Here is a 23,862-nt window from a genome sequence, read left to right on the forward strand (position 1 = left end):
TAATTTTTATAGTGTTAATATTAGTAAATGAGGGGCTGGCATTGTAGCATAGTGAGTTAAGCTACATGGGTGCCAGTTTGAGATCCAGCTCCCTGCTAATGCACCTGGGAAAGCAGTTGAAGAGGGTCCAAGTGCTTGGGCCCTTATACCCATGTGGGAGACCGGATTAAGTTCCAGACTCCTGACTTCAATCTGGCACATCCCCATGTGGTTGCAGCCATTTGGGGAGTGAACCAGTGGATAGAAGATCTCTATGTAACTCTGTCTTTCAAAAAAAAAAAAAAAAAAAACTGGTAAATGAAAAGTGTTACTAAAAGTCATGTGTATGAAAGTCATGAGAAAAAAATCAGAACTACTTCATTTTTGGAAAAAAGTAAAATTCACCAATTCACATGTACATCAGACTACCTCAACATGTGTCCTACCTGACCACTGTCACTGAATCAAACCACTTGCTTTATTCCTCCTGTCAATCTGGAGCCACTGGAATTGAGGAAAATGGGGTATCAGCACGTTCAAAAGCTACGGGTCCCATTTACTGTAAGTGGAAGTTAAGATTCATTTACAGGCGTTCCTCCATTGGTCTGTGTAACATTTAGCTCTTCCTCTTTTTTCAGTTAACAATATATTAGAGGTCAGCATCCGCCAGAATCATCAGCAGATGTGATGGTGGAATTAAAAGCTTTTCTAATGGCACTCATTGGTAATTGCTTATTTAAGGATGACTTTTTAATGAAGTCTTTCATCTAGAAAGAGACTATTTCTAGACTGCCTCTCCACAAGCTGTTCTCAGAAAACTCATTCACTTCATACAGATATCTCTTCAAACCACATATTCAGCTCTGCCTTTTCTCTCCCTTGAGCTTCTGTTTTCTCTTTCGGCATCTGCCAGAAAGCTCTATGAACATGTGTTGATTCTTTCATGTGTAGTCAGTTCACAGGATGGAGAGGTCTCTCATGCTCATTCTTCCTGACTATCTAGTTGTTCTCAGACCAACTGCTGAATTTCCTAGAGCCTCAGATGGAGAGGATAACTTCTTTTAGAGGAGACTGAACTAGGTAATTTCTCAAGCTTTTAGATTTTATGTCTAAAACCAGATTCACTACCTTTTGCTTGTAATGGCTTCCTCCACTGAAGTATTTCTTTTCAGATACTAAAAAGATGGAAAGCAATGGAATTTAGGGCTAGAAAAGACTTGGAAGTTATCTCAATTCTTTTTTATTGTAATGGATCAATAAATACATAGGTTCATTAACATCTTCCTCTTTAGCCCTGCTAGTGAGCTCCATCACTACATAATGTCTCTCAGGCCTGTTCCATTCTTGTCACTGTCATCATCCCAGAGCACGTCTCCATTTCCTTCTGTCTTGGTTCTTCCCAAAGTTACCACACTTTCTTGCCTTAAATATCTCAACAAATTCTGGGAGTGCTTCCAGATTACACATCAAAAACTAGTGTGACCATTATGACATATTCCTTTGGGAAAGTATTTAATGGCTTTACTGTGGTCAAAGGATAAGGTTCAAACTAACTCAAGGAAGCAACTTACTTTTCCAGACCTATCTTCCAGTATTCCCTTAACTAAAGTTCAGTATTTAATTGAATTAATCTTCAAACTTTCTAAACAGAAATCCTGTCAGCCATGAGAAAACTGTAATGCCCTCAACAGCTCAAGCTGGGCCAATCTGAAGCCAGGAGCCAGGAGCTTCTTCTGGGTCTCCCACATGGGTGCAGTGGCCCAAGGACTTGGGCCATCTTCCACTGCTTTCCCAGACCATAGCAGAGAACTGGATGGAAAGTGGAAAAGCTGGGACTCAAACTGGCACCCATATGGGATGCGGGCACTGCAGGTGGCACTGGCTCAGGGCCAGTGCTGTGGTGTAGCAAGTGAAGCCATTGCCTTCAGTGCCAGCATCCCATATGGGTGCTACTTTGATTCCCGGCTGCTCCACTTCTAATCCAGCTCTCTGCTATGGCCTAGGAAAGCAGTAGAAGATGGCCCAAGTATTTGGGTCACTGCACCTGCATGGGCGGAGGAAGCTCCTGGCTCTGGGCTCCTGGCTTTGGATTGGTCCAGCTGTGGCCATTGAAGCCATCTGGGGGGTGAACCAGTAGACCGAAGACCTCTCTCTCTCTCTCTCTCTCTCTCTCTGCCTCTGCTGTTACCTTGTCTTTCAAATGAATAAATATGTAAAAAAAATTTTTTTTACAAAGCTGGATTCAAGAGAAACAAAGCAGTTACAAGTGAAAACAGAAAACAAACAAGTGATCAGGTGCACAATGCATGCCTTTTCTAATTTTAATATCTGCTCATTTTTACTTGCTTTCAAATCCTTGATCCTGTGTTCTTGGCAATCTATACAGTTATCTTTGCCCTAAAGCTGCAGAGATGATTTAAAAAAATTGAAGTTGCCAGACAAGTTAAAGATGCAAAACAATGCTTGTGGAGACACCAACCGGGATCGGGTTATAAATATTTTTAAATTTGAAATAACTTTGATTAGAAAAGGCTGATCCAACTACAGAGCTTCTTCAGGTTTCCAAGTGGCGCACCATGCTAATATCCACGGCGCCTTAACTTAAAGCTCTGGAAGTTTCCTCGTTATACAACCAATTCCTTCTCAGAATACTTAAGTAGCTCCCGCCCCCGGCTTGAAATGCAACCAGTCTCGGACAGGTCCCATATTCTAAATCCAGCTTAGGGCTAACTAAAGCTTTACAGTCCTTTTTATCTCTTAAGGTCAAAGTACACTGCCGTGGGAACGGCGGAACGCAAGATTTTGACGGAGGTCTGAGTGTAGGTCCTTGCTTTTAAACTTTATGCTATAAAATAATAACAAAAATATTCTAACCAAAAGAGTAATTGCCGGATCACACGAGGCTAAGCTTAGGTAGCGGAAAATCAAACTGGGAATCCCCCACGGCGCCGCCATTTTGCCGGCCTCCGCCGGAAGTCTGCCGGGGGAGGCTCGCGGCCGAGGGGGTGGGACCTGAAGGCGGGATTGAGGAACGTGGGCTCAGAGGCCTGGGGCCCCGGGCGAATTGGGCGGGGGGGCTCTAAGAAGAGTCTCGAGGCCAGGGGCGGGGCTTGAGGGTGGAGGGTCTGACTCAAAAGCTGAGATAGTGGGCGGGCCTGGGGGCGGGCAGAGGCAGTCTAGAAGAGGAACCTCAAGGACCGGGGCGGGACCTGACGGAGGAGCCGGAGTTTGAGGCTGGGGGCGGGACCTGAAGGTGGGGCCTGAGGGCGGGGCGTGGGCTCTTGAGGAGAGGCCCGAGGCCAGGGCGGGGTGTGGGGGCGGGGCCAGAGGGCTGGGTGGGGGCCTATGAGGACAGGTCTGAGGCTGGGGGCGGGACTGGAGGCTGGGTAGGGGCGGGACCGAGCAGCCTGCGCCGGGAGGGGCTGACAGGGCCGCAGCGGCTCGCCCCGGCCTCACTTTCTCGCAACGTGCGTGAGCTGCAGCTGCCGGCCACCAGCGGCGCTCAGCGAAGAGGGCTGGGTGCGGGAGATGAGGGTGATTTCCTCCCGGCTTGGCCTTCTACGAGCATCGACACCTGTCTCCTCGAAGCGCACGGGTTGCGGACGTAGCAGGTAAGATGGGCCCCCGGGGAGCGGACCTGTCGGGTCCTGGCTCGGCCCTACGGGCACCCGGTGCTCTCGCCCCCGCCCCTCAGTTCTGGGCAGATGGGCAGCAGCCGGCCCTCCACGCCCTGGCGCCGCGGCCCGCTGCCCCCGCCTGCCCGCCTGTGCCCGCAGCGCCTGCCACCGGGGAGGCTCGCGCAGGGGAGGGGGCGGCTTGTGCCCTCTGGGGCCTGACTTGCGGTCCCCGATGTGGGGGTGCCTCACTGCACGTGCGTCTACCCTGTCATCCTCGGCCTCTCCCCTGTATCCTGAGGGTGGCTCGGTGTCTGCCTCTCCAGAGAACCTCTGCCCAGGTACCTGGAGCGTTGCTCCAAAATTTCTTCCTTAACCCTTTTGGGTATGTTAGTTACCGTGACGTAGTGACCCTCACCTCCTCGGGCAGCTGAGCGACCTCCCCAGGCTGCCTTCCAGGTGCTGTCGGGCGGCACCTACCCTCTGGGCAGCCTGTTTGCTTGGGGGACTCCCGCACCCCTTCTGTTGGAAGGCCGGAGTCCGTCCGCGCAGACTGGGGAAGCAGTGCTGAGCGCTCCCGCGCTCCGGCTCTCCCCGAGAGCGGGCAGGAGTGGGTGAACGGGGTGACTGTTGGTGTTGAAGACTGCTTTTCCCATGGGATAAAGGATATTTGGGTGTTTGAGAGAGAGCCCAAGAGTGTAACGCTTTCTCTTTGAAGTTAATCACCCCTACTTCATTTTCACTTAAGATAGCAGTTACTTAACATTTTCAGTGGCTCACTGTTAACTAAGCCAAATATAATGTAGCTTTCTCTAGCCACTGCCCCGGGGAGTGGTCTTTTACTGTGACAGGTCAACTAACTTCTTCTATAACAAGCCTTGTTTTTAAAGATGAAAAAATTGCATGCGATTTTTTTTAAATCGATGTGGCTCCTGTTCATTTTAAAATATGCGTTAAAAAGTATATTTTCTTCCCGTTTAAAAAATACTAAGATGAGTTAAACTTGTAAGTCCTTTTGACTTCCCTCAGTTGGAAGCATTGCTTTTGTTAATATTGGAAAATGTTAGAAGAAACCTCGTGGAAAAGTGCATATCACTTTCCAAAAGTTTTTCTTCCAATTTTCAGCTAATTGAAAGTTAAAGCTGGGCATTGCTACGATTTGACCATCAACCAGAGGGAAAATGAAGTGCTCTCTCTTCACTATTAACAACTACTTAATATCGGACTAAGTTAAATTCAACACCTCCTAATTGTTCAGAAATTCATAACTTCATGACGCTTCCAGAGTAACACAAGTATCTTTGAAGAGCTAGCCATAGGACAATGAATTTTATTTGCTTTGTTAAGATTCTTATTATTACCAGAACTACAGCTTCTAATAGCAATTGCTATCATTTCTAGAAGGCCTACTCTGTGATAAGCTTTGAATAAAATATCCACACAGTAGCCCTCTAAGGAAAATTTTTGTTTTTGTTTTTGTATTTGAGAGGTAGAGTTAGAGACAGAGAGGGAGAGACAGAGACAGAGGTCTTCTGTCCATGGTTCACTCCCCAAATGCCTACAATGGCTGGAGCTGGGCCCATCCGAAGCCAGGAGCCAGGAACTTCTTCCTGGTCTCCCTTGTGGGTGCAGGGACCCAAGGACTTGAGCCATCTTCTGCTGCTTTCCCAGGCCATTAGTAGAGAGCTGGATCAGAAGAGGAGAAGCTGGATGTGAACTGGCACCATTTGGCATGCCGGCACCACAGGCAGAGGCTTAACCTACTACATACGCCTCAGCACTGGCTTCTGAGGAAGGTTTTTACTGCCATTTTTTTTAAAGATTTATTTATTTATTTGAAAGTCAGAGTTACACAGAGAGAGGAAAGGCAGAGAGAGAGAGAGAGAGAGGTCTTCCATCCGATGGTTCACTCCCCAGATGGCTGCAACGGTCGGAGCTGCGCTGATCCAAAGCCAGGAGCCAGGAGCTTCTTCTTGGTCTCCCACTTGGGTGCAGGGGTGCAAGGTCTTGGGCCATCTTCTACTGCTTTCCCAGGCCATAGCAGAGAGCTGGATTGGAAGATGAGCAGCCGGGACTAGAACCCGCACCCATATGGGATGGCGGCGCTTCAGGCCAGGGCGTTAACCCACTGGCGCCGGCTCCTTTACTGCCATTTTGTAGTTGAAGAAACAGATTTAGGCTAAGTGATTGGCCCATGGACTTGATAAGGAATAAAACCCAGAACTTAACTCTTTTCACTGGACTGCTATTTTAGCTAAAACTGTTGATTTAAAAAGTCTCTCTGTCTAACCCTGGCTGTCAAAAAAAAAAAAAAAAGTGATTGGAATACATTGAAATGTTTGTGTGGTATAAATAAAGGGGTCTGAGCAGTGTGAGTCATTACTTCAGGTGAAGAGATAGAGCGAGCTTTTGAAAAACATCGGAAGACTGGGCTAGTTCGTCACCTTCAGCACTGCCCTTCCAAGTCAACAGTCTTAAGGGTTCCAAATGTTCAACGCCTTTGTTGAATTGTTTACCAGCTTCTTACTTCAAGTATGGGTATTTGTGCCCACTAGTAGCTTTCCCAGGGTATAATTTGATGCTTATTTGGTAGACTTCAAGTATGTGAGTATTACAGGTTTTGTGTATATTGACCACTCCTGTCTAATCCTGGTAGAAAAATACTTGTCCTAATCCAGATTAAATGTAAGGTTTTTAAATGGTTTTGTTTATACCAGGGCAACACAGAGAAAATTCGCGTACACACCCCCACATATCAGTTGTTGGTGATTGGTGATCTCTGGCCTCCGTGTGAGGCTTCTTAATGTGCTGTTGATGTTTGAGAACTTGACCTGGGCATTTCAGGAGGCATGAGCTTTTATACTTTGTATGTTATGTAAGGCCACTTTATATGGTAAACCCTGAATAATCGCTTAAGATTGGCAATTTTCAACATATTAAATTCAAGTTATTAATAAAAGCTGATTAGTTTCAGAGCTGGCCAAAACTTGTGTTCGTTGTGTCCCTTGGCAGTAAGAGGAGGTTTGATAAAATTATTGTAATATTTTGGTTTTGTGTGTGTGTGTGTGCAAATTGTTGAAATCTTTATTTAGTATAACATTGGTCTTCTGCGTATAAAGTTAATTTAAAATTAATCTTAATAGAGAATGGAACTGGGAATGGGAGAGGGACACGATGGTAGGGTGGGAGGGCAGGTATGGTGGGAAGAATCACTATATTGCTAAAGTTGTACTTAAGAAATTTGTACTCCTTAAATAAAGGGTTTCTTTGGGAAGAAAAAATTATTGTCATATTAGCATGAAGGACTTGTTCCTTGTTTTAGCATTTTGTGAACATCTTTAGAACATTTTCTAGCACACTTTGAGTTCTTTAACATTTTATGAACATCTTTAGACCATTTTTAAGACACATTTTGTGTTCTTGAGCCTGTTGCTGTACTGAAAAATTTAGACTACTTGATTGCTAAAAAAAAAAAAAAAACAAAACAAAACAAAAAAAACTACTGTTCGTGAATTAGATAATGCCTGAAAAAGCACATTGATTCATGAAGGGATAAGAGGTTTATTTAATCATTCATTAAAAAATTTCTTTTTCAGCATCTCCTGTGTGCCAGGTACTGTGACTTGTTAGGGACCCATTAGCATGACAAAATGTGCATAATTCTTGCTGTGTGACATTTGCAGCCTAGTCAAAGAGATAGGCATATATCAAAATAGTCACTGTAATGCGGAGTATAATTATAAACCACAAAAAGCCTCCTAAAGGTAAAGATCATGGTTCTGTTTGGGAAAGAATCATGACCTTAATGTGGGGTGAGAGAAGCCTGACCTGATGAAATGAGTCAGGAACTGCAGGATTTGGAGGATGAGTAGGTGTTAATCATGTGGAAAGTGGCAGATGGTTAGAGAAGAGAACGCTTTAGAGTGCACCGCATGTGCCAAGTCCCCAGGCGTGAAGGGACGATGACACCAGTATGTGTGGCTGGGGTAAAAGCAACTACGAGTGAGTTGGTGGCATTCTATCATTTTGTTCATTTTCTCCCTTACAGTCTCTGAAAGTTCTGTTTAAGTTTGGTTAAGTGATTACTGTGTGCTGAATGTGACTGCAAGGTGAATGCATGTTCATCTCACGTCCCTGTGAGGTAGATACCCTCTTTGCCCTTTCACAGATGAGGAAAGTGAGCCCAGCAAAGTTACAGTTACTGATTCAGAGTTGCTAAGTGAGCCTCTGCTATGTTCTTCCTGATCCTCAAGTCTGCGCGCAGGCTGGAAAGGACCCTCGGATCCCACTGTGGCTCCTCAACGCAACCCTGAGAACTTGCGCAGTTCCCAGAGGATCTGGACTCAGGTGGACATTCAGCAGCGGCCCTGGGGTCCCCGTGCTCTCGCACCACAGGATGGAGCTCCGTGGTGGATCGCTGAAGAGACGCACAAGGCATCACCGCAGCTGTAGTTTGGCTCTTGTGTCTGACTGAATACAGAATAGCAACGTAAATGTTTTGAGCTGACCTGCCTGTGAGAGGAAAGAGGTTATTAACCAACTCTCGCTTTTTTTCATTGTATCTTTCCCTGGTGGTATTTGAAGAAAGCATATGTATTTACTTGGCCAGAGAACTTTAGATTTACAATGTTTCATTTCAACTAGAGTTCTGATTGCTTGTCACTCTGACCCTCTGTTTTCTTTGCAGAGACCTGGTTGGAGGTGGAGGGTGACAGAAAATGCATTCTTTTTCTAATTTACCTGCAGAGAACTCAACCATTGCAGTCAACATGACTGAGATTTGGTCTACAACAGTAACACATGGATTTAATGCTACTAATGACTCACCTTCAATGGCAATAACAAGGCTTTTCCCAGCTTTACTAGAATGCTTTGGCATAGTCCTTTGTGGCTACATAGCGGGAAGGGCCAATGTCATAACATCAACACAGGCCAAAGGACTGGGAAATTTTGTCTCCAGATTTGCACTTCCAGCTTTATTATTCAAAAACATGGTTATACTTAATTTTTCCAATGTGGATTGGGCTTTCCTGTATAGTATCTTAATCGGCAAAGCTTCCGTATTTTTCATTGTGTGTGTATTGACCTTGTTGGTCGCCAGTCCTGACAGTCGATTTAGCAAAGCTGGACTATTCCCTATTTTTGCTACACAAAGTAATGACTTTGCATTGGGATACCCTATAGGTAAGTTATTTTTTTTATCTGTCAAGTTTTTAAAAAACTCGGGTGTTTTAGCATATAAACTATGCATGCTTCTCATTTATCTAGACATTTGTTAGTGACCAGTTCTTACTATTCTAAGAAACCTTTCATGTTTTTTTTTCTTAAATGTATCTTAAATTGAGATGAGTTAGATTTTCCTTCAGCTTCAGAGATTGAGGATCCTCTAAACACCTACGTAAAATAAATGACCATAACCTAGTAACCTCTGGGAATACTCTTTCATTATTAAAAAATTAGCAGGGGGAATTCATGAGTAATTTTTCTCCTTCCTTTTCTTACCATCTAAAATATATGTTATTGTACATTAACATTGTTTTTGATCTTGTTATCCAAACTTGACTGTATTGCTTGGAGTTCACTTTTTGTGTGAGAATAAAGATGATGAGGGCTCTTTTACCTTCACAGCTTTTCCTTTTTTACCCTCCCAACTCTTTAAGCAGCCTAAGTTTATGTTTCTATGTGTGTATGTTTTCCTGATAGAACAGTGAACACCAATATGGGATGTTGGGATGTTTTGAAAGGGAACAAATGTGTTTTTCAGAACACTGCCACAGAGAAAATAAGTATCTAGTAACTACTTTTTTATATAACTTTAAATTAAAATTATGCACCCTTTGATCTTGTATCATGATGTAAAGACATGAATATTGTGGATGTATTCATTCATTCTTCACTTACTCATAGGAACTGTTACACAGATGGTGCTAGTTGCTGTTCACTCATGTGAACAAAATTCTTATACATACTGAGTTTACATTTTATTCTTTTTGTTTTATTAATTTTTTTTGAAGATTTATTTGTTTGAAAGACAGAGTCACAGAGAGAGAGGAGAGACACAGAGACCTTCCATCTGCTGGCTCACTCCCCAAATGGCTGTAATGGCTGGGGTTGGGCCAGGCGGAGGCCACAAGCCAGGAGCTTCCTGGGCCCAAGGACTTGGGCTATCTTCTGCTGCTTTCCCAGGCTCATTAGCAGGGAGCTGGATTGGAAGTGGAGAAGCCAGGACTCAAATTGGTGCCAATATGGGATGCTGGCACTGCAGATGGCAGCTTAAACCACTGCACCACAGCACCACAGCACTGGCCCCTGAGTTTACATTTTAATGGGAAGATAAATAATAAAATTAAAATTGTATCAGGTAGCAACAATGGCCATAAAAAATAAAGTAGTACAGGGGGATAGGAATAAAGCGGTGCTATTTGAAGTGGGCTTCTCTGTTGACATGTCTTCTAAGCAATGACTTGAAGAGAACTTATTCATGTGTACAAGTGAAATCTACCATTAACTTTTTTTTTTTTTTTAATTTTCATTTATTTTCACTTTGCTTGAAAGGCAGAGAGACACAGAGGTCTTCTATCCCCTGGTCCACTCCCTAAATGCCCATGACAGCTGGGGCTGAGCTAGGCTAAAATTCTGAGCCCAGAACTCAGTCTGGATCTCCCTCATGGGTGGCAGAGACCCAAGTACTTGAACCATCATGTGCTGCTTCCCTGGGTGCGTGTTTGCAGGAAGCTGGGGATCAGGGGCAGAGGTGGGACTCAAACCAGGCATTCTGGCATGCTTAGCCACTGTGCCAGACTCCCACCCCTTTCTTTCTTTCTTTCCTTTTTTTTTTTTTGACAGGCAGAGTGGGCAGTGAGAGAGAGAGACAGAGAAAGGTCTTCCTTTGCCATTGGTTCACCCTCCAATGGCCGCCACGGCTGGCCCGCTGCAGCCGGCGCACCGTGCTGATCTGATGGCAGGAGCCAGGTGCTTCTCCTGGTCTCCCATGGGGTGCAGGGCCCAAGCACTTGGGCCATCCTCCACTGCCTTCCCGGGCCACAGCAGAGAGCTGGCCTGGAAGAGGGGCAACCGGGACAGAATCTGGCGCCCCGACCCGGACTAGAACCTGGTGTGCCAGTGCCGCTAGGTGGAAGATTAGCCTAGTGAGCCGCAGCGCCAGCATACCCCTTTGAAGTTTCTTATCTAGTAGTTTTCTCCTCTCCGCATCCTTAGCTTTTTCACCACTGACCCCAAGATTCTAGTGAACTATGCTTTTCATCTTCTTCTTCCACCTTTGGCATTCCTCCATCTTGTTTACCAGAAACAGAGAAGTACCAAGGAAATCAAATAAAGCAGGAGGTTTAAGAGGGAGGGAAAAACTAGACTCTTAGGTAACTAAGCTGGGAATAGTCAGAAACTAGATAGACGTTCCTCTAAGGTTGTCGAACTTTAAAATGAAATGAAAACTCCTGGAAATAAAAGGAGTCAATGTGTTTGTACGTTTCCTCAGGGGAATTAATAATGTAAATGCGTCAATATATTTATGGCATAATGATCTTAGATGTGGCTTAGTGCCATAGTATTAAATATTTAATAATAAATATTGCTAGATAAAACTTTAGACGTGAAATAGAAATAGATAGTGTCAAACTCTTATAGATTAGTAAGTCCACAACTAAATAGAACTATCACTTGTAACTATAATTTTTTTTAAAAGATTTATTTATTTATTTGAAAGTCAGAGTTACACAGGGCAGGGTGGGGGCGTCTTTCATCCAATGGTTCACTCCCCAATTGTTCGCAACACCCAGAGCTGTGCCGATCAGGAGCCAGGAGCTTCCTCTGGGTCTCCTATGTGGGTGCAGGGGCCCAGGGACTTGGGCCATCCTGTACTGCTTTACCAGGCCATAGCAGAGAGCTGGATTGGAAGTGGAGCAGCCAGGTCTCAAACTGGCACCCATATGGGATGCCAGCGCTGCAGGCAGTGGTCTAACCCACTACACCACAGTGCCAGCCCCTTGTAACTAAAATTTACAGAGTACTTTCCTAAATATTCACTTCCTTTAAGTAGGGCAGATATTATTATCCTCATTTCCAAATAAGGAGACAGGCTTACAGTGATTTAGTTGTTTTATCCCAGGTTACACAACTAGCAGGTGACTGAGACCCAGACCTAGATCTTCTGGTTCTAAATCTTGGACATTTCTTATACCACACAGCAATACAACATGCCAGTCTTAGAGGACTCAACCAGTCCTTGTAGTACATTAGTGTCAAAGAGAATCAAAGTTTTTTTCCTTGTGATATTCCATGAAATTAGTAGTAGTTGAAGAATACCTGTTAGATGAGTAAATCCATTTTCATACTGAGGCATAATCTTCAAATAAACAAAAGGAACAGCCATTTTCTTTATTGCTCTTTCTATGTCCAGTGTAAAATCAGTGAATCTGGTAATAATTGTGTTCCTAGCAGTGAGCTAGCCCACATCGCCCTGCTAACTATATCTGTCAGTTTCTGAGTTGTAGTTTTTGGTTTTCTTTCTTAACCACAATTAGCAAGAGCTCATGTAACATCAGATTGTAGCCTGTGGCTTTACTGAAAACCAGCAGTATAGACAGCAGTGCTCTCTCGCCAACAGACTGGCAGTTGCTGCAAGCCCTGACAGGGCCGAGTGTGTCTCGTCTGATGAGGATGTTTGTGGTACTGTTTGTGCCCATCTGCCTTCTGCCCGTGCGCAGAGCGGACGCAGAAGACCGTCTCTGGAGAGAAAACCTTTCCGTCTACTCTGCAGCCCCTCCCAAATCCTCACTCTCTTCTTCTTCTTCTTCTTCTTCTTCTTTTTTTTTTTTTTTTTTTTTTTTTTGAAAGGCAGAGTGGGCAGTGAGAGAGAGAGAGACAGAGAGAAAGGTCTTCCTTTGCCATTGGTTCACCCTCCAATGGCCGCCACGGCTGGCCCGCTGCAGCCGGCGCACCGTGCTGATCTGATGGTAGGAGCCAGGTGCTTCTCCTGGTCTCCCATGGGGTGCAGGGCCCAAGCACTTGGGCCATCCTCCACTGCACTCCCTGGCCACAGCAGAGAGCTGGCCTGGAAGAGGAGTAACTGGGACAGAATCCGGCGCCCCGACCGGGACTAGAACCTGGTGTGCCGGCACCGCAAGGCGGAGGATTAGCCTAGTGAGCTGCGGCACCGGCCCTCACTCTCTTTTACAGAGAGGGGCATCAGTTGTGGGTTGTGAGAAATGTCCTTTTTAAGACTGCCTTTATGCCACAACTGTCCTATTTACAGGTGACTCAACATATTGGCAAGGAGCAGGTAGATAAGTTAATGAATAAACAAAAAGGATAGTCATGTTTCCTTTTCCTGTAAGTTACACAATCATAATGGTCTATAAAATTACATTACAGTGATTTATCCTTACTCAAGTGACAATATAATACATTATTGCAGACCAAAGAAGCAGCTCACTATTTATAAGAATGGATCTTTTGAGAAGTACTTTTAAATATCCAAATGTGAGGAGAAACCAAGAATCTACCAAGGTGAAATGTTGATTTCAGCAAACCTGAGTGGTTCCCTGCCTCTGTCATTAAAAGATACTAATAGGACATAGTTAAGTCCTATAATTTATTCTTCAAACAATGCTGATAGCATAAGTACCCTGACTAATCATAATTATGCTCTAGTGCTTGAGCTGTAAACAGAAAGGAAATGAAGCATTTAACTCTACGCCATTAAATATAATAGAATGATCTTGTCAGGGTCTTTGTGTTATTTGCTAGGGATTGAAACCCTGCAGGAATCAAAATAGGAGCCACAGTAGGTGGCTAATTTTGTCTCTTCGTTTTTCAAAGCTATATAATAACTCCTCATAATGAGATTCCCCCTCCCTCCAAGAGCCTTACATATAAGCATTAATTAATTAGAATTTAATAGTTGATATTATGATTATATATTTTATTTTAGTTCCTAGAGGTCACTGCTTTTATGTGTTTTTTTTTTTTAGATTTTATAAACCATCTTCAGATTGATAACAAAAGAAGAGCACTGCCAATTTATGAAAGAAGATACAGTGTTAATTATGCAAATGAAGGCAGAAATAGACTAAAATTCCCATGTTGAACCCTATTCTAGTAATTTAACAAGTATTTATGTAATCACAATTTTTTCCTCTCCCACTAGACCATACTTCTTTGCCTTTGCACATTTGCTCAACCAAGTTAAAAATAAACCAATATTAACCTGTTTTGTAAATATTTAGGATGTATACAAGAAAGAAAAAGTTTATGAAATTTCATCGAAGCAAGAGGAGAAAGTTCAAGAAATCTGTTGTACAACATGGTGTCTATGGTTAATAATAACATTGCATTAAATTTTTTTTTTTTAGATTTATTTATTTATTTGAAAGGCAGAGTGCCAGGCAGAATCCAGCAGCCAGGAGATTCTTCCAGGTCTCCCACATGGGTGCAGGGGCCCAGGGACTCGGCCATCTGCTGCTTTCCCAGGCACATTAGCAGGGAGCTAGATCAGAAGTAGAGCAGCTGGGACTTGAACTGGCGCCCCTATAGGATGCCAGTGCTTCAGGCCACGGCTTTAACCCACTGCACCACAGCGCCCCACCCAAATAAGTTTTCACAGGGATACAAAAAAAATGGATTACTGATAACAATTAGATGTAAATTTCTATGTGTTCAAAAAATACATTTTACTGCATCTGAAACTTTTGATGCTCCTTGCCATGTCAGTTAATTCCATTTGGCAAGTGTTTTCAGACTTGCTCAGCACTGTGCTAGACTGTGGGTTGGAGAAGTGTGTCTGCCAGGGGCTCAGAAGTTGGGGTAGCACTAAGAAACAAAGTGCCATAGTATTCCAGAGAGAGGGAGACCCATGCCACAGACTGAAGACTTGCTGGAAGTGTTGCAAAGAGGCCAGCCTTAGGTAGTAGGCAGGAATCAGGTAAGAAAGGAAAGATGTCAAGAAGCTGGAGGTGTGCTAGTCTAGTCTGATTCGCATGCAGAGCTGGAATTAGGAGCACAGTGACAGTAAACTGCCTCATGGAGTCTGCATTAGGGAGCAGTGAGGGAGGAGTTGGAGAAATAAGCAGCACGTGTGGAGACTGGGCTCTGAATATCCAAAGAAAGCTGTTACAGTTCTTCCTGTAGGCGTGAGAACTCTGGGAAAATGTTCACTGTTGAAAGATTTTGACTTTTCAAAGTTAAGATTTACATGGTACTGTTGGCAGTGAGCGAAGGGGATGACTGAGAAAAAACAAAAGAGTATAGGTTGGGAAACACATGAAGTAATCTAATGTTGGGATTTTTGACAAATAATAATAATGGTGGAAATCAAGAGAAAATACAGAATAACCTACAAAAGAAAGGCAGTACAGTAGGTCTCCTTATCTGCTGGGGATACAGCGCATGCCTGAAACCCTACATAGGGTGTTTTTCTTTATGCATACAGATCTAAGCTAAGTTTCAATTTATGAATTAGACCCAGTGAGAAATTAACGACAACTTAAAATAGAACACTTGTAACCATACACTGTGATAAAAGTTATGGGGATGTGGTTGGTCTCACTCTCAGTATCTCATTGTACTATGCTCCCCCTTCTTGTTGACCCTGGGTAACTGATTCGATGGAGAGCGAAACCAAGGATTAGGGGACTCAACCATACTTGGTGACTGGCCAGCCATAGGTAATAAAAACTGTTGCTCAAATTTACATTGAGCTCTTGGAATAATCTAGAGTCTATTATGTGGCATTACTAAAGTGCCAGCAAAGTAAATTTCTATTCCGGAAAAGGGCATTACAGATAAGGGGCTTTGAATAGAGCAAAGAAAGATAGCTGTGACTTGTCACAAGAAACACCTTCACTTTTTATTGTGGCCACTTAAGAAAAATTCTTGTACGTAGATTGAAAACACAAGACTTCCAGAATATATACTCTACATTAAAAGTTGAGTGGTGCGGGCCGGCGCCGCGGCTCACTAGGCTAATCCTCCGCCTAGCGGCGCTGGCACACCAGGTTCTAGTCCCGGTTGGGGCGCCGGATTCTGTCCCGGTTGCCCCTCTTCCAGGCCAGCCCTCTGCTGTGGCCAGGGAGTGCAGTGGAGGATGGCCCAGGTGCTTGGGCCCTGCACCCCATGGGAGACCAGGAAAAGCACCTGGCTCCTGGCTCCTGCCACCGGATCAGCGCGGTGCGCCGGCCGCAGCGCGCCGGCCGCGGCGGCCATTGGAGGGTGAACCAACGGCAAAGGAAGACCTTTCTCTCTGTCTCTCTCTCACTGTCCACTCTGCCTGTCAAAAAAAAAAAAAAAAAAAAAAAAAAAGTTGAGTGGTGGGCAGGTATTGACACCTTTCTTTTTTGAGGTAGAACATCTAATCAGAAGTAGAGCTATTTAGAAATAGTTATCAAAAGTCCTGCTTTTTTTAGTCAAAAGATGAAACCTGACAACACATGAAGGAAACCCACTGAAAGAGTGCTAGCATACCTTATTTAAAAATCAGTGAAAGAAGAATTTATGAAATCTTATGTGATTAAATATTTTTTTTAACCACGGCTTTATTTTGGAGATATAGACCTCTGTATGTGCTTAGCTGACAAAAGAGGGATTGAATCTTATAAAAAGTAGGTTTTTAGCTAATGAGAACAAGGTGAACTTCTGCAGGTTGTATAATCTAGTTGCATAACATTAATGAGTCATGTGCATGGTGGTAACTGAACTTATGTATCCTGAGTAAGTAAACAAATATATTTTCCTCCCCATGTCACTCTTTCTAAATGTAAGTTGAGAAGTTTAATCTTTTACACTTTTTCACACAATTGCATCTCTCCTTGTAATTGTGGCTATTCATTTTTTATCTTTTATCTCAACTTCAAGTCAGTTATGAATCAGCCTTTATAGGTAGCAGGTTGGATAATTTGGGGATCCATTGCCAAAAATGTGCCTAGAGACTGGGTTGTTTGCTCCAAGGCTCTCAGTCGCCTTGGCCAGGCCACTAACACTCATCTCTACCAGGCAACCGCTAGAAGTCTGATGCAACCCCCTCTCCTCTCCTACATGTTGCACAGTGATCAAGTCCTGAAGTTATCTTATAGACTCAAGCTCTGGAAAAATCCCTTAAATCTCCCATGAAATACTCATGCATCCTTTCTAGCGCACCATTCTTGTACATCTAACACAGCCAGTTCTCTTTTTCTCCAGCCGTGCTTGTCAGTGAACAACAGGTGAAGCGATTAGCTTGCACTTGAGAACATGCTATATGGAAAAAAAAGAAGCCTGTGTTTTCCCAAGAGGGGAGAGTCGAATTTGCACTTCTTATTGAATCAGCACTGTTGTGACTCCCTGTATTCCCCTCCCGAACATTTCTTGGAGCCAGCTTTCTCTCCCTAGTTCAGAACCCTCACTGGGCTTCCCTGCCAGCACTCACATGGCAGCTGTTCCTCTCCCCGCAGCCCACAAACCTTCTGCTCCTCCTGCTCCTCCTGCTCAGTTACCTGCACTGCTGCTAGGCCATCGTGCTCAGCTCTGGGAACAACTGCTTTGAAGTGTATGCCGTCTGGCTCAACTGCTCATCCTCGTTGCCATCATCTTCTAACCTCGTTCCGGTCATTTCCCCTCATTGATTGAAGATGTTAATACTCAATTCGCTGTTGTCATCCTTATCCCAAGTTTTACCACTATCTTGTCTCACTTTAGCACCCTTGTGAACTTCTCATTAAATTCTCTGCCCTCCTGGTTCCTGGATCTCCTCATTTCCGGTGGTATCTACTCCATTTCACCAACTCCAATGGCCATAGTCAGCCGGGAAATCTTACACTTAATAGCTCATTATCTGTCCTGCTCCACTAAACTTCCAACTGCACTGAATTCTTGGACTTTCTAGGGCCCTGCAGTCTTTGGCCCTTCTTTCTGTCAGCCATCTCCCACCTTCACTTCTCTTCCTGTACAGTGTGGGCTCCATCACTTCAGTGGTCATGTTTTAGTCCTTTGTCTCCTACTCTCTCTCTGCAATCCTCTGTAATCTGACATCTGCTTATCAAGCCAGTGAAACTGCTCTCTTCACAGGTACAAACAATTGCCTTATTGCTATTGCTGCTTAAATATTTTGTTTGCTACTAGATTTTTGCATTGAATTATTTCTTTCTAAAATTCTGCATTTTTTGGAAGCTAATCTTAGCCCTTAGATGGTAAAAATTAGCTAGGTCTTGCTGAATTTTTAAAGTTGGTTATCATTTAAAATTTTGGTTTACAGTATGCTATAATTAAAATTTATTAGGGAGGAGGAGAGAGAGAGAAAGATGGAGAGATATTTCCCATGGCTCCCCAAATACCTACAATAGCTAGGGCTGGGCCTGACCAAGCCAGGAGCCTGGAACTCAGTCCTGGTCTCCCATTGCGAGTGTCAAGAACCCAAGAACTTGAGCCATCATCTGCTGCCTCCTAAGGTTTACGCTAGCAGGAATACTGGTAGCTGGAATCAGGAGCACAGGCATTTCTTGCACTAAGTACTCTGATAGGAGATGCAGGTGTCCCAAGTATCTTCTTAACTATTGTCAAATGCCCACATCAAATGTTGGTTATCAGCCAGCGCCGTGGCTCACTAGGCTAATCCTCCGCCTTGCGGCGCCGGCACCCTGGGTTCTAGTCCCGGTCGGGGCGCCAGATTCTGTCCCGGTTGCCCCCCTTCCAGGCTAGCTCTCTGCTATGGCCCGGGAGTGCAGTGGAGGATGGCCCAGGTCCTTGGGCCCTGCACCCACATGGGAGACCAGGAGAAGCACCTGGCTTCGGATCAGCACGATGTGTCTGCCGCAGCGCAGCGGCCATTGGAGGGTGAACCAACGGCAAAGGAAGACCTGTCTCACTGTCCACTCTGCCTGTCAAAAAAAAAAAAAAAAAATGTTGGTTATCATTTTATGAACTAGATGATACAGTAAGGTTTTCTTCCTTTTTAGCTTTATTACTAAAATTTATGTTTCCAAAAATAGGCTAATGAGATCATTTGGCCCAATGTAGATTGGTTTACAGCATGCTATTATTAGGCACAGAAAATGTTGTATACATAATATATTCATATATTTCTATGGCAATCATTTTAAAATCAGTATTCTTGTTTTGCAGTTGAAGCTTTATATCAAACTACATACCCAGAATATCTTCAGTACATTTATTTGGTGGCCCCAATATCTCTTATGATGTTAAACCCTGTAGGGTTTATCTTCTGTGAAATCCAGAAGTCAAAAGACACTCAAAGTACTTCACAAAACAAAGTGAAAATTGTGGGACTTGGATTTCTGCGTGTGTTACAGAACCCAATAGTATTTATGGTCTTCATTGGCATTGCCTTCAATTTTATTCTTGATAAAAAGATTCCTGTATATATGGAAAATTTTCTTGATGGACTTGGAAATTCTTTCTCGGGATCAGCCCTATTTTATCTTGGTCTTACCATGGTAGGAAAAATAAGGAGACTGAAGAAGTCGTCATTTGTTGTCTTAATTCTTCTCATCACAGCCAAACTGTAAGTTTTGCTTACTTGATGTAGGAATTAATGCTTTATAAAAGCCTTATTTATCCAATTCATTGGGGTGTGTCTGCAACTGTTTTTTCTTTGAATGTTGTTAATTTTTCCCAATAGAGTAGTTGTAATTTCAGAGAAAATGTGATATTTGTGTATGTTAGAAAATCATTTCCTTATTCCATGTAGATTACCCTTTAATTTTATTCTCAAAGGATAAAGATGATTGGTTTCCCTTCAGCCTTTTTATAAAATTTCCTAACTATCACCCGATGTCCTAGTTAGATCATATTTACAAGAATTTTGCAGGATCTAAATCCATTACAATCTTAAAAATATCTTAGAATGATAACAATAATTTTCAACACAAACTATTTTTCCATGACTTTTGGAAAAATAATCTGTAATTCTGAGATTGACTGAACTTTTTACATATTGGAAAATCAACAGAAATATTATTAGCTATCTGGTCCTAGCCTATCAAATAAGAAGTTCTTATCAGCTCCTTAGTATTTCTTCACCTTACTTGGTTCATTAGCCACAAAATTATACTTCATGGTGCAGGTGACATAATTTTACTTGCAAGATTATCCCAAAGTACTTGAGGTATATTTAGTAATGTGATGTAGTATTTATATTTTCATTTTAGTTGACAAAGAGAAATCTGTTGGTTTATTTCCCAAATGCCGACAGCCCACAGCAGCCAGGGCTGGCTCAGGCCAAAGTCAAAGAGTCTATAACTCAATTCAGGTCTCCCATGTGGGTGGCAGGGACCCAAGTATTTGAGCCACCACCTGCTGCCTCCTGGAGTGTGCATTAGCAGGAAGCTGGAACCAAAAGAAAAGCTGGGACTTGAACCCAGACACTCTCACAGGTTGCAGATATCACAAGCAGCAGCTTAACCATTGCGCCATTGCCCACTCCTACATTTTCAAAATAAATGAAAACAGACAGACGTTCTGAAAACTGTTTATGGTATAATGCTCCTCAAGAAAAAACATATTGATTATATTGTTATAGTATAAAAAACAGTTCTAACAATAATAGTATAGTATTAGCAACTTCAGCTTAGAAGTAAAATTTAAGTATTTTACTTTAAAATATTTTTCCTGGGTCTTTGATTCTTATTAAATATTTATTATTTTTTTAATTAAAAAAGGGGTCCTTCAAAATGTCTGTGGAAAAATGGAATGCATACAGAGTCTTCAAAGAGTTCATGGAAAATGTGTATCATGAAAAAAATTTTACATGGATTTGTATATTTTTTGGCACCAAAATGAGCTTATCTTTCAATTCCATGTGTACAAGTAGTTTTCTCCATCTCAGTACCTCTCCAGAGGCTGCTGTGACAATGTTCAAAGCCGTGGCCGCGCATTTCTGAAGGAGAGCTTAGCTCCTGTCAATGTGCTCTTTCTGTAGAATCCTGAAGGATTTGTTTAATAATTGACTCATCACCAGATCTGGATTTCACTAATTATCTGCTCTACATCACCTGTGTCTGTTCCCATTGCTAGCCTTTTTTAATATATGCAGAGATGAAGAGCTAATCATAGCGTTCTGATTTTTCTACTGGTTTTTAGATTCTTTTGGAACAGCATTGTTACCATTTATTGAACCACTTAAAGTTCAGCTTTTTAAAAAAAAATTATTTATTTTATTTGAAAGGCAGAGTTACACAGAGAGAGAAAGAGAGGCCCAAATGGCCACAATGGCTGGAGCTGTGCTGATCCAAAGCCAGGAGCCAGGAGCTTCTTCAGGATCTCCTATGCAGGTGCAGAGGCCCAAGAACCTAAGCCATCTTCTGCTGCTTTCCCCAGCCATAGCAGAGAGCTGGATCAGAAGTGCAGTAGCCAGGTCTCGAACTGGCATCCTATATGGGATGCCAGCACTTCAGGCTACAGCATTAACCCCCTACACCACAGCTCAGGCCCCCCCAGCTTTTGTTTTTAAGTTTAGTTTTTTTGAAAGAGATTCTTACTCAAATTGCCATTTTTTTTTTCTTTTAAAACTGCAGTGCACCAATAAGGAAGCAAGAGAGCAGCTATAACCATTGCAACTTTTAACCATTTTTTTTTTGCAAGAAATTTATTTGTAGAACAAAAAATATCTGTTTTTTCTCCTCCAAATTCCTAATGGCTGAAGTATTTTCAGAAAATTGTCACACTCTAAATGGCTCCAAGATACATTCTGGATTCTTTCAACAAAATGCTCAACACGCATGCACAAAGAATGTGTATAGGTAGACCTTCTGGGCAGAAGAGAACCGAATGCCACGTTGGCCAGAGCAGTCTACTACTTGAGGACAAGTATGCTTGCCTGGCAAAGTAAACTATGCATTTCTTCTTTCTGCAGCCTGGTCCTGCCCCTCCTGTGCAGAGAAATGGTGGAACTCTTGGACAAGGGCGACAGTGTAGTGAACCATACAAGCTTATCGAATTATGCATTTTTGTATGGTGTCTTTCCCGTAGCACCGGGAGTGGCTATCTTTGCAACGCAATTCAACATGGAAGTTGAGATTGTATGTATAAACTGTTTCCTAAGTTTATTTCTGTGGATGATAGAACAGTGAATTTTTGAATCACAGAAAGCAACATTGCTCTTTATGAGTATCTGATATCTGTAAGCCATCTCACTGTAAATAAGGAGGCATCATGGCATCACGTAAAAATAGTTATTTCATCTGGAATTTTTTATTCAGTCATGCCTTTTGTCAAGTATTGAATTATGTACTTATACTTAATTATGATTAATTCTAAGTTATTTATATTAACTTTTGAAATTTTGAGGGAAAAATATTTTATTCATTGATAACTACTTGATGCAAAATACCACATCATCAACTTCAACATATAGCTAAAATCAGTTAGCACCAAATTATTAACAGTGTTTAAGTATATTATACATGCTATCTACAGCTTTAAAGGATTTTGAAATATAAAATGAAGGACCTTAATTAATGAAGGTCAGTTCCATTTTGTGTGTGTGTTTTAAGATTTATTTATTTGAAAAACAGTTACAGAGGCAGAAAGAGAGGTCTTCTATCCGCTGGTTCACTCCCCAAATGGCTGCAACGGCCAGAGCTGAGCCAATCTGAAGCCAGGAGCCAGGAGCTTCTAATGAGGTCTTCTACATGGGTGCAAGGGCTCAAGGACTTGGGCCATCCTCTACTGCTTTTGCAGGCCACAGCAGAGAGCTGAATGGGAAGTGGAGCAGCTGGGACTCAAACTATTGCTCATAAGGGAAGCTGGCACTGCCGATGGCAGCTTTACCCACTATGCTACAGCACCAGCCCCAGTTCCATTGTTAAATCTGTAAAAGTTTGCATGGTAATTTTTTAAATTGCTTATTTTTGGCCTATGTGAAATAGTATGTAAAGAAACTCTTTGTCAGTTTATTTAGATAATTGATATGATATCCTTTCTAGAACCTAGAGGATAACCATCACCAATGGGATTTCTAATATTTATGACGTGTGATTATCAATTGAGCCTAGATTGGAAGAGGAACCAAGGGAACCTAACTGTTAAGGACATTTAAGGACTCTCAAAAAGGGAAAGTATGGTATTGGACAACCTGTTGGAGAGTGTAACATCTGTACCGACTCATTCTTATTTTAGAATGCTTTAATCTGTTACAGGTATTTTGAAGGGTAGGGTCATTATTTGATTGAGATTGTGACTCCTCAATCTGATTTCATTTTTGCAGGTAACCTCAGGGATGGTAATAAGCACGTTTGTGTCTGCTCCGATCATGTATGTTTCTGCCTGGTTACTGACCTTTCCCACTATGGACCCTAAGCCACTGGCGTATGCCATTCAGAATGTTAGTTTCGATATAAGTATTATCAGCCTGGTCTCCTTGGTAAGTATATTTCAGTGTGAGACTGAATCAAAACCACAAAATGAGTGCTTCAGTGGAAATAGACAAGGACTTAAAAATCGAGGTTTTTTTTTTTTTTATGAAATTGAGAAAGCTAAAGCCTCCTTATCAAGTAAATTGCCAAGCTTCTGATCGAGTTTTGTCTTTCCACTGGGAGTTAGAGTTGTATGGCAGATAAGGCAAGAGATTTGGTCACACCTGGATTTGACTGCCTGGCCTGTCACAGAATAACTGTATGACTCTACCAAAGCTGCACTTCTATCAGCTGTAAAATAAAATAAAGATAATGATTTCACCTATTTCCCTGGGTTGTTTTAGGGGTTAAATGAGATGATAATATATGTGAGAAGCAATTTGCTAATGATGAATCACTGTATCAGTACTAGCTGTTGCAGAATCATATGGTTAGAAGGGATCTGTGGGCTCAAAGTTAACCACTCATTTAATATTAATGAAAGGTTAGCTTCATTCTCCAATTGAATATACTTAAATAATTAAGCATTTGACAATCAGAGAATCTTATAGATAGTTACCTATTGAATTCAAACAGTAGCATAGCTGAATAAAAAAAGACCATGTTTGCTGGTAAATATGTCTTTTGGCAACAAATAAATGTGTGATTAAGGTGATTTATTGGAATTCCCACTTCTCACACGTTCCCAAAATCTTGCCATTGCTAAGAGGGCAGTTTGAGAAGACCTACCATGTAAGTTCCTGTTAGCAGTGAAAGGACAAAGCAGGAAATCAACCAGTACCAGCATACTTCGCTGGCCGCTGTGTAGGTGGAATACAAAGTCAAATATGGGGAATGCAAGACAGTTCATCTTTGGGTGGGTGGCATGTGTTGTTTGAGCTAAGACAGCCTGGAATTTACCTAACATGTGA

General features: G+C 42.5%; 1 protein-coding gene across 6 annotated transcripts in view; it reads left to right on the top strand.

The window, feature by feature from the left end:
* The first annotated feature begins 3,355 nt into the window (after positions 1–3,355).
* Positions 3,356–23,862, top strand: part of GPR155 (G protein-coupled receptor 155) — a 48,760-nt gene continuing 28,253 nt past the window's right edge. For 2 of the 6 annotated variants that reach the window (XM_008258765.4, XM_070070671.1), the window contains exons 1-5: positions 3,356–3,590; positions 8,281–8,777; positions 18,702–19,101; positions 21,451–21,616; positions 22,804–22,959. In XM_008258765.4, the coding sequence (XP_008256987.1) occupies positions 8,312–8,777; positions 18,702–19,101; positions 21,451–21,616; positions 22,804–22,959 (1,188 nt within the window). In that variant the 5' untranslated portion in view covers positions 3,356–3,590; positions 8,281–8,311. The remainder of the gene's footprint in view (positions 3,591–8,280; positions 8,778–18,701; positions 19,102–21,450; positions 21,617–22,803; positions 22,960–23,862) is intronic. The other 4 variants (XM_051848498.2, XM_002712193.5, XM_051848499.2 and 1 more) reach the window with 3 other exon arrangements.

The sequence above is a fragment of the Oryctolagus cuniculus genome, chromosome 3 (assembly GCF_964237555.1).
Source record: "Oryctolagus cuniculus chromosome 3, mOryCun1.1, whole genome shotgun sequence".
NCBI classification, from domain to species: Eukaryota; Metazoa; Chordata; class Mammalia; order Lagomorpha; family Leporidae; genus Oryctolagus; species Oryctolagus cuniculus.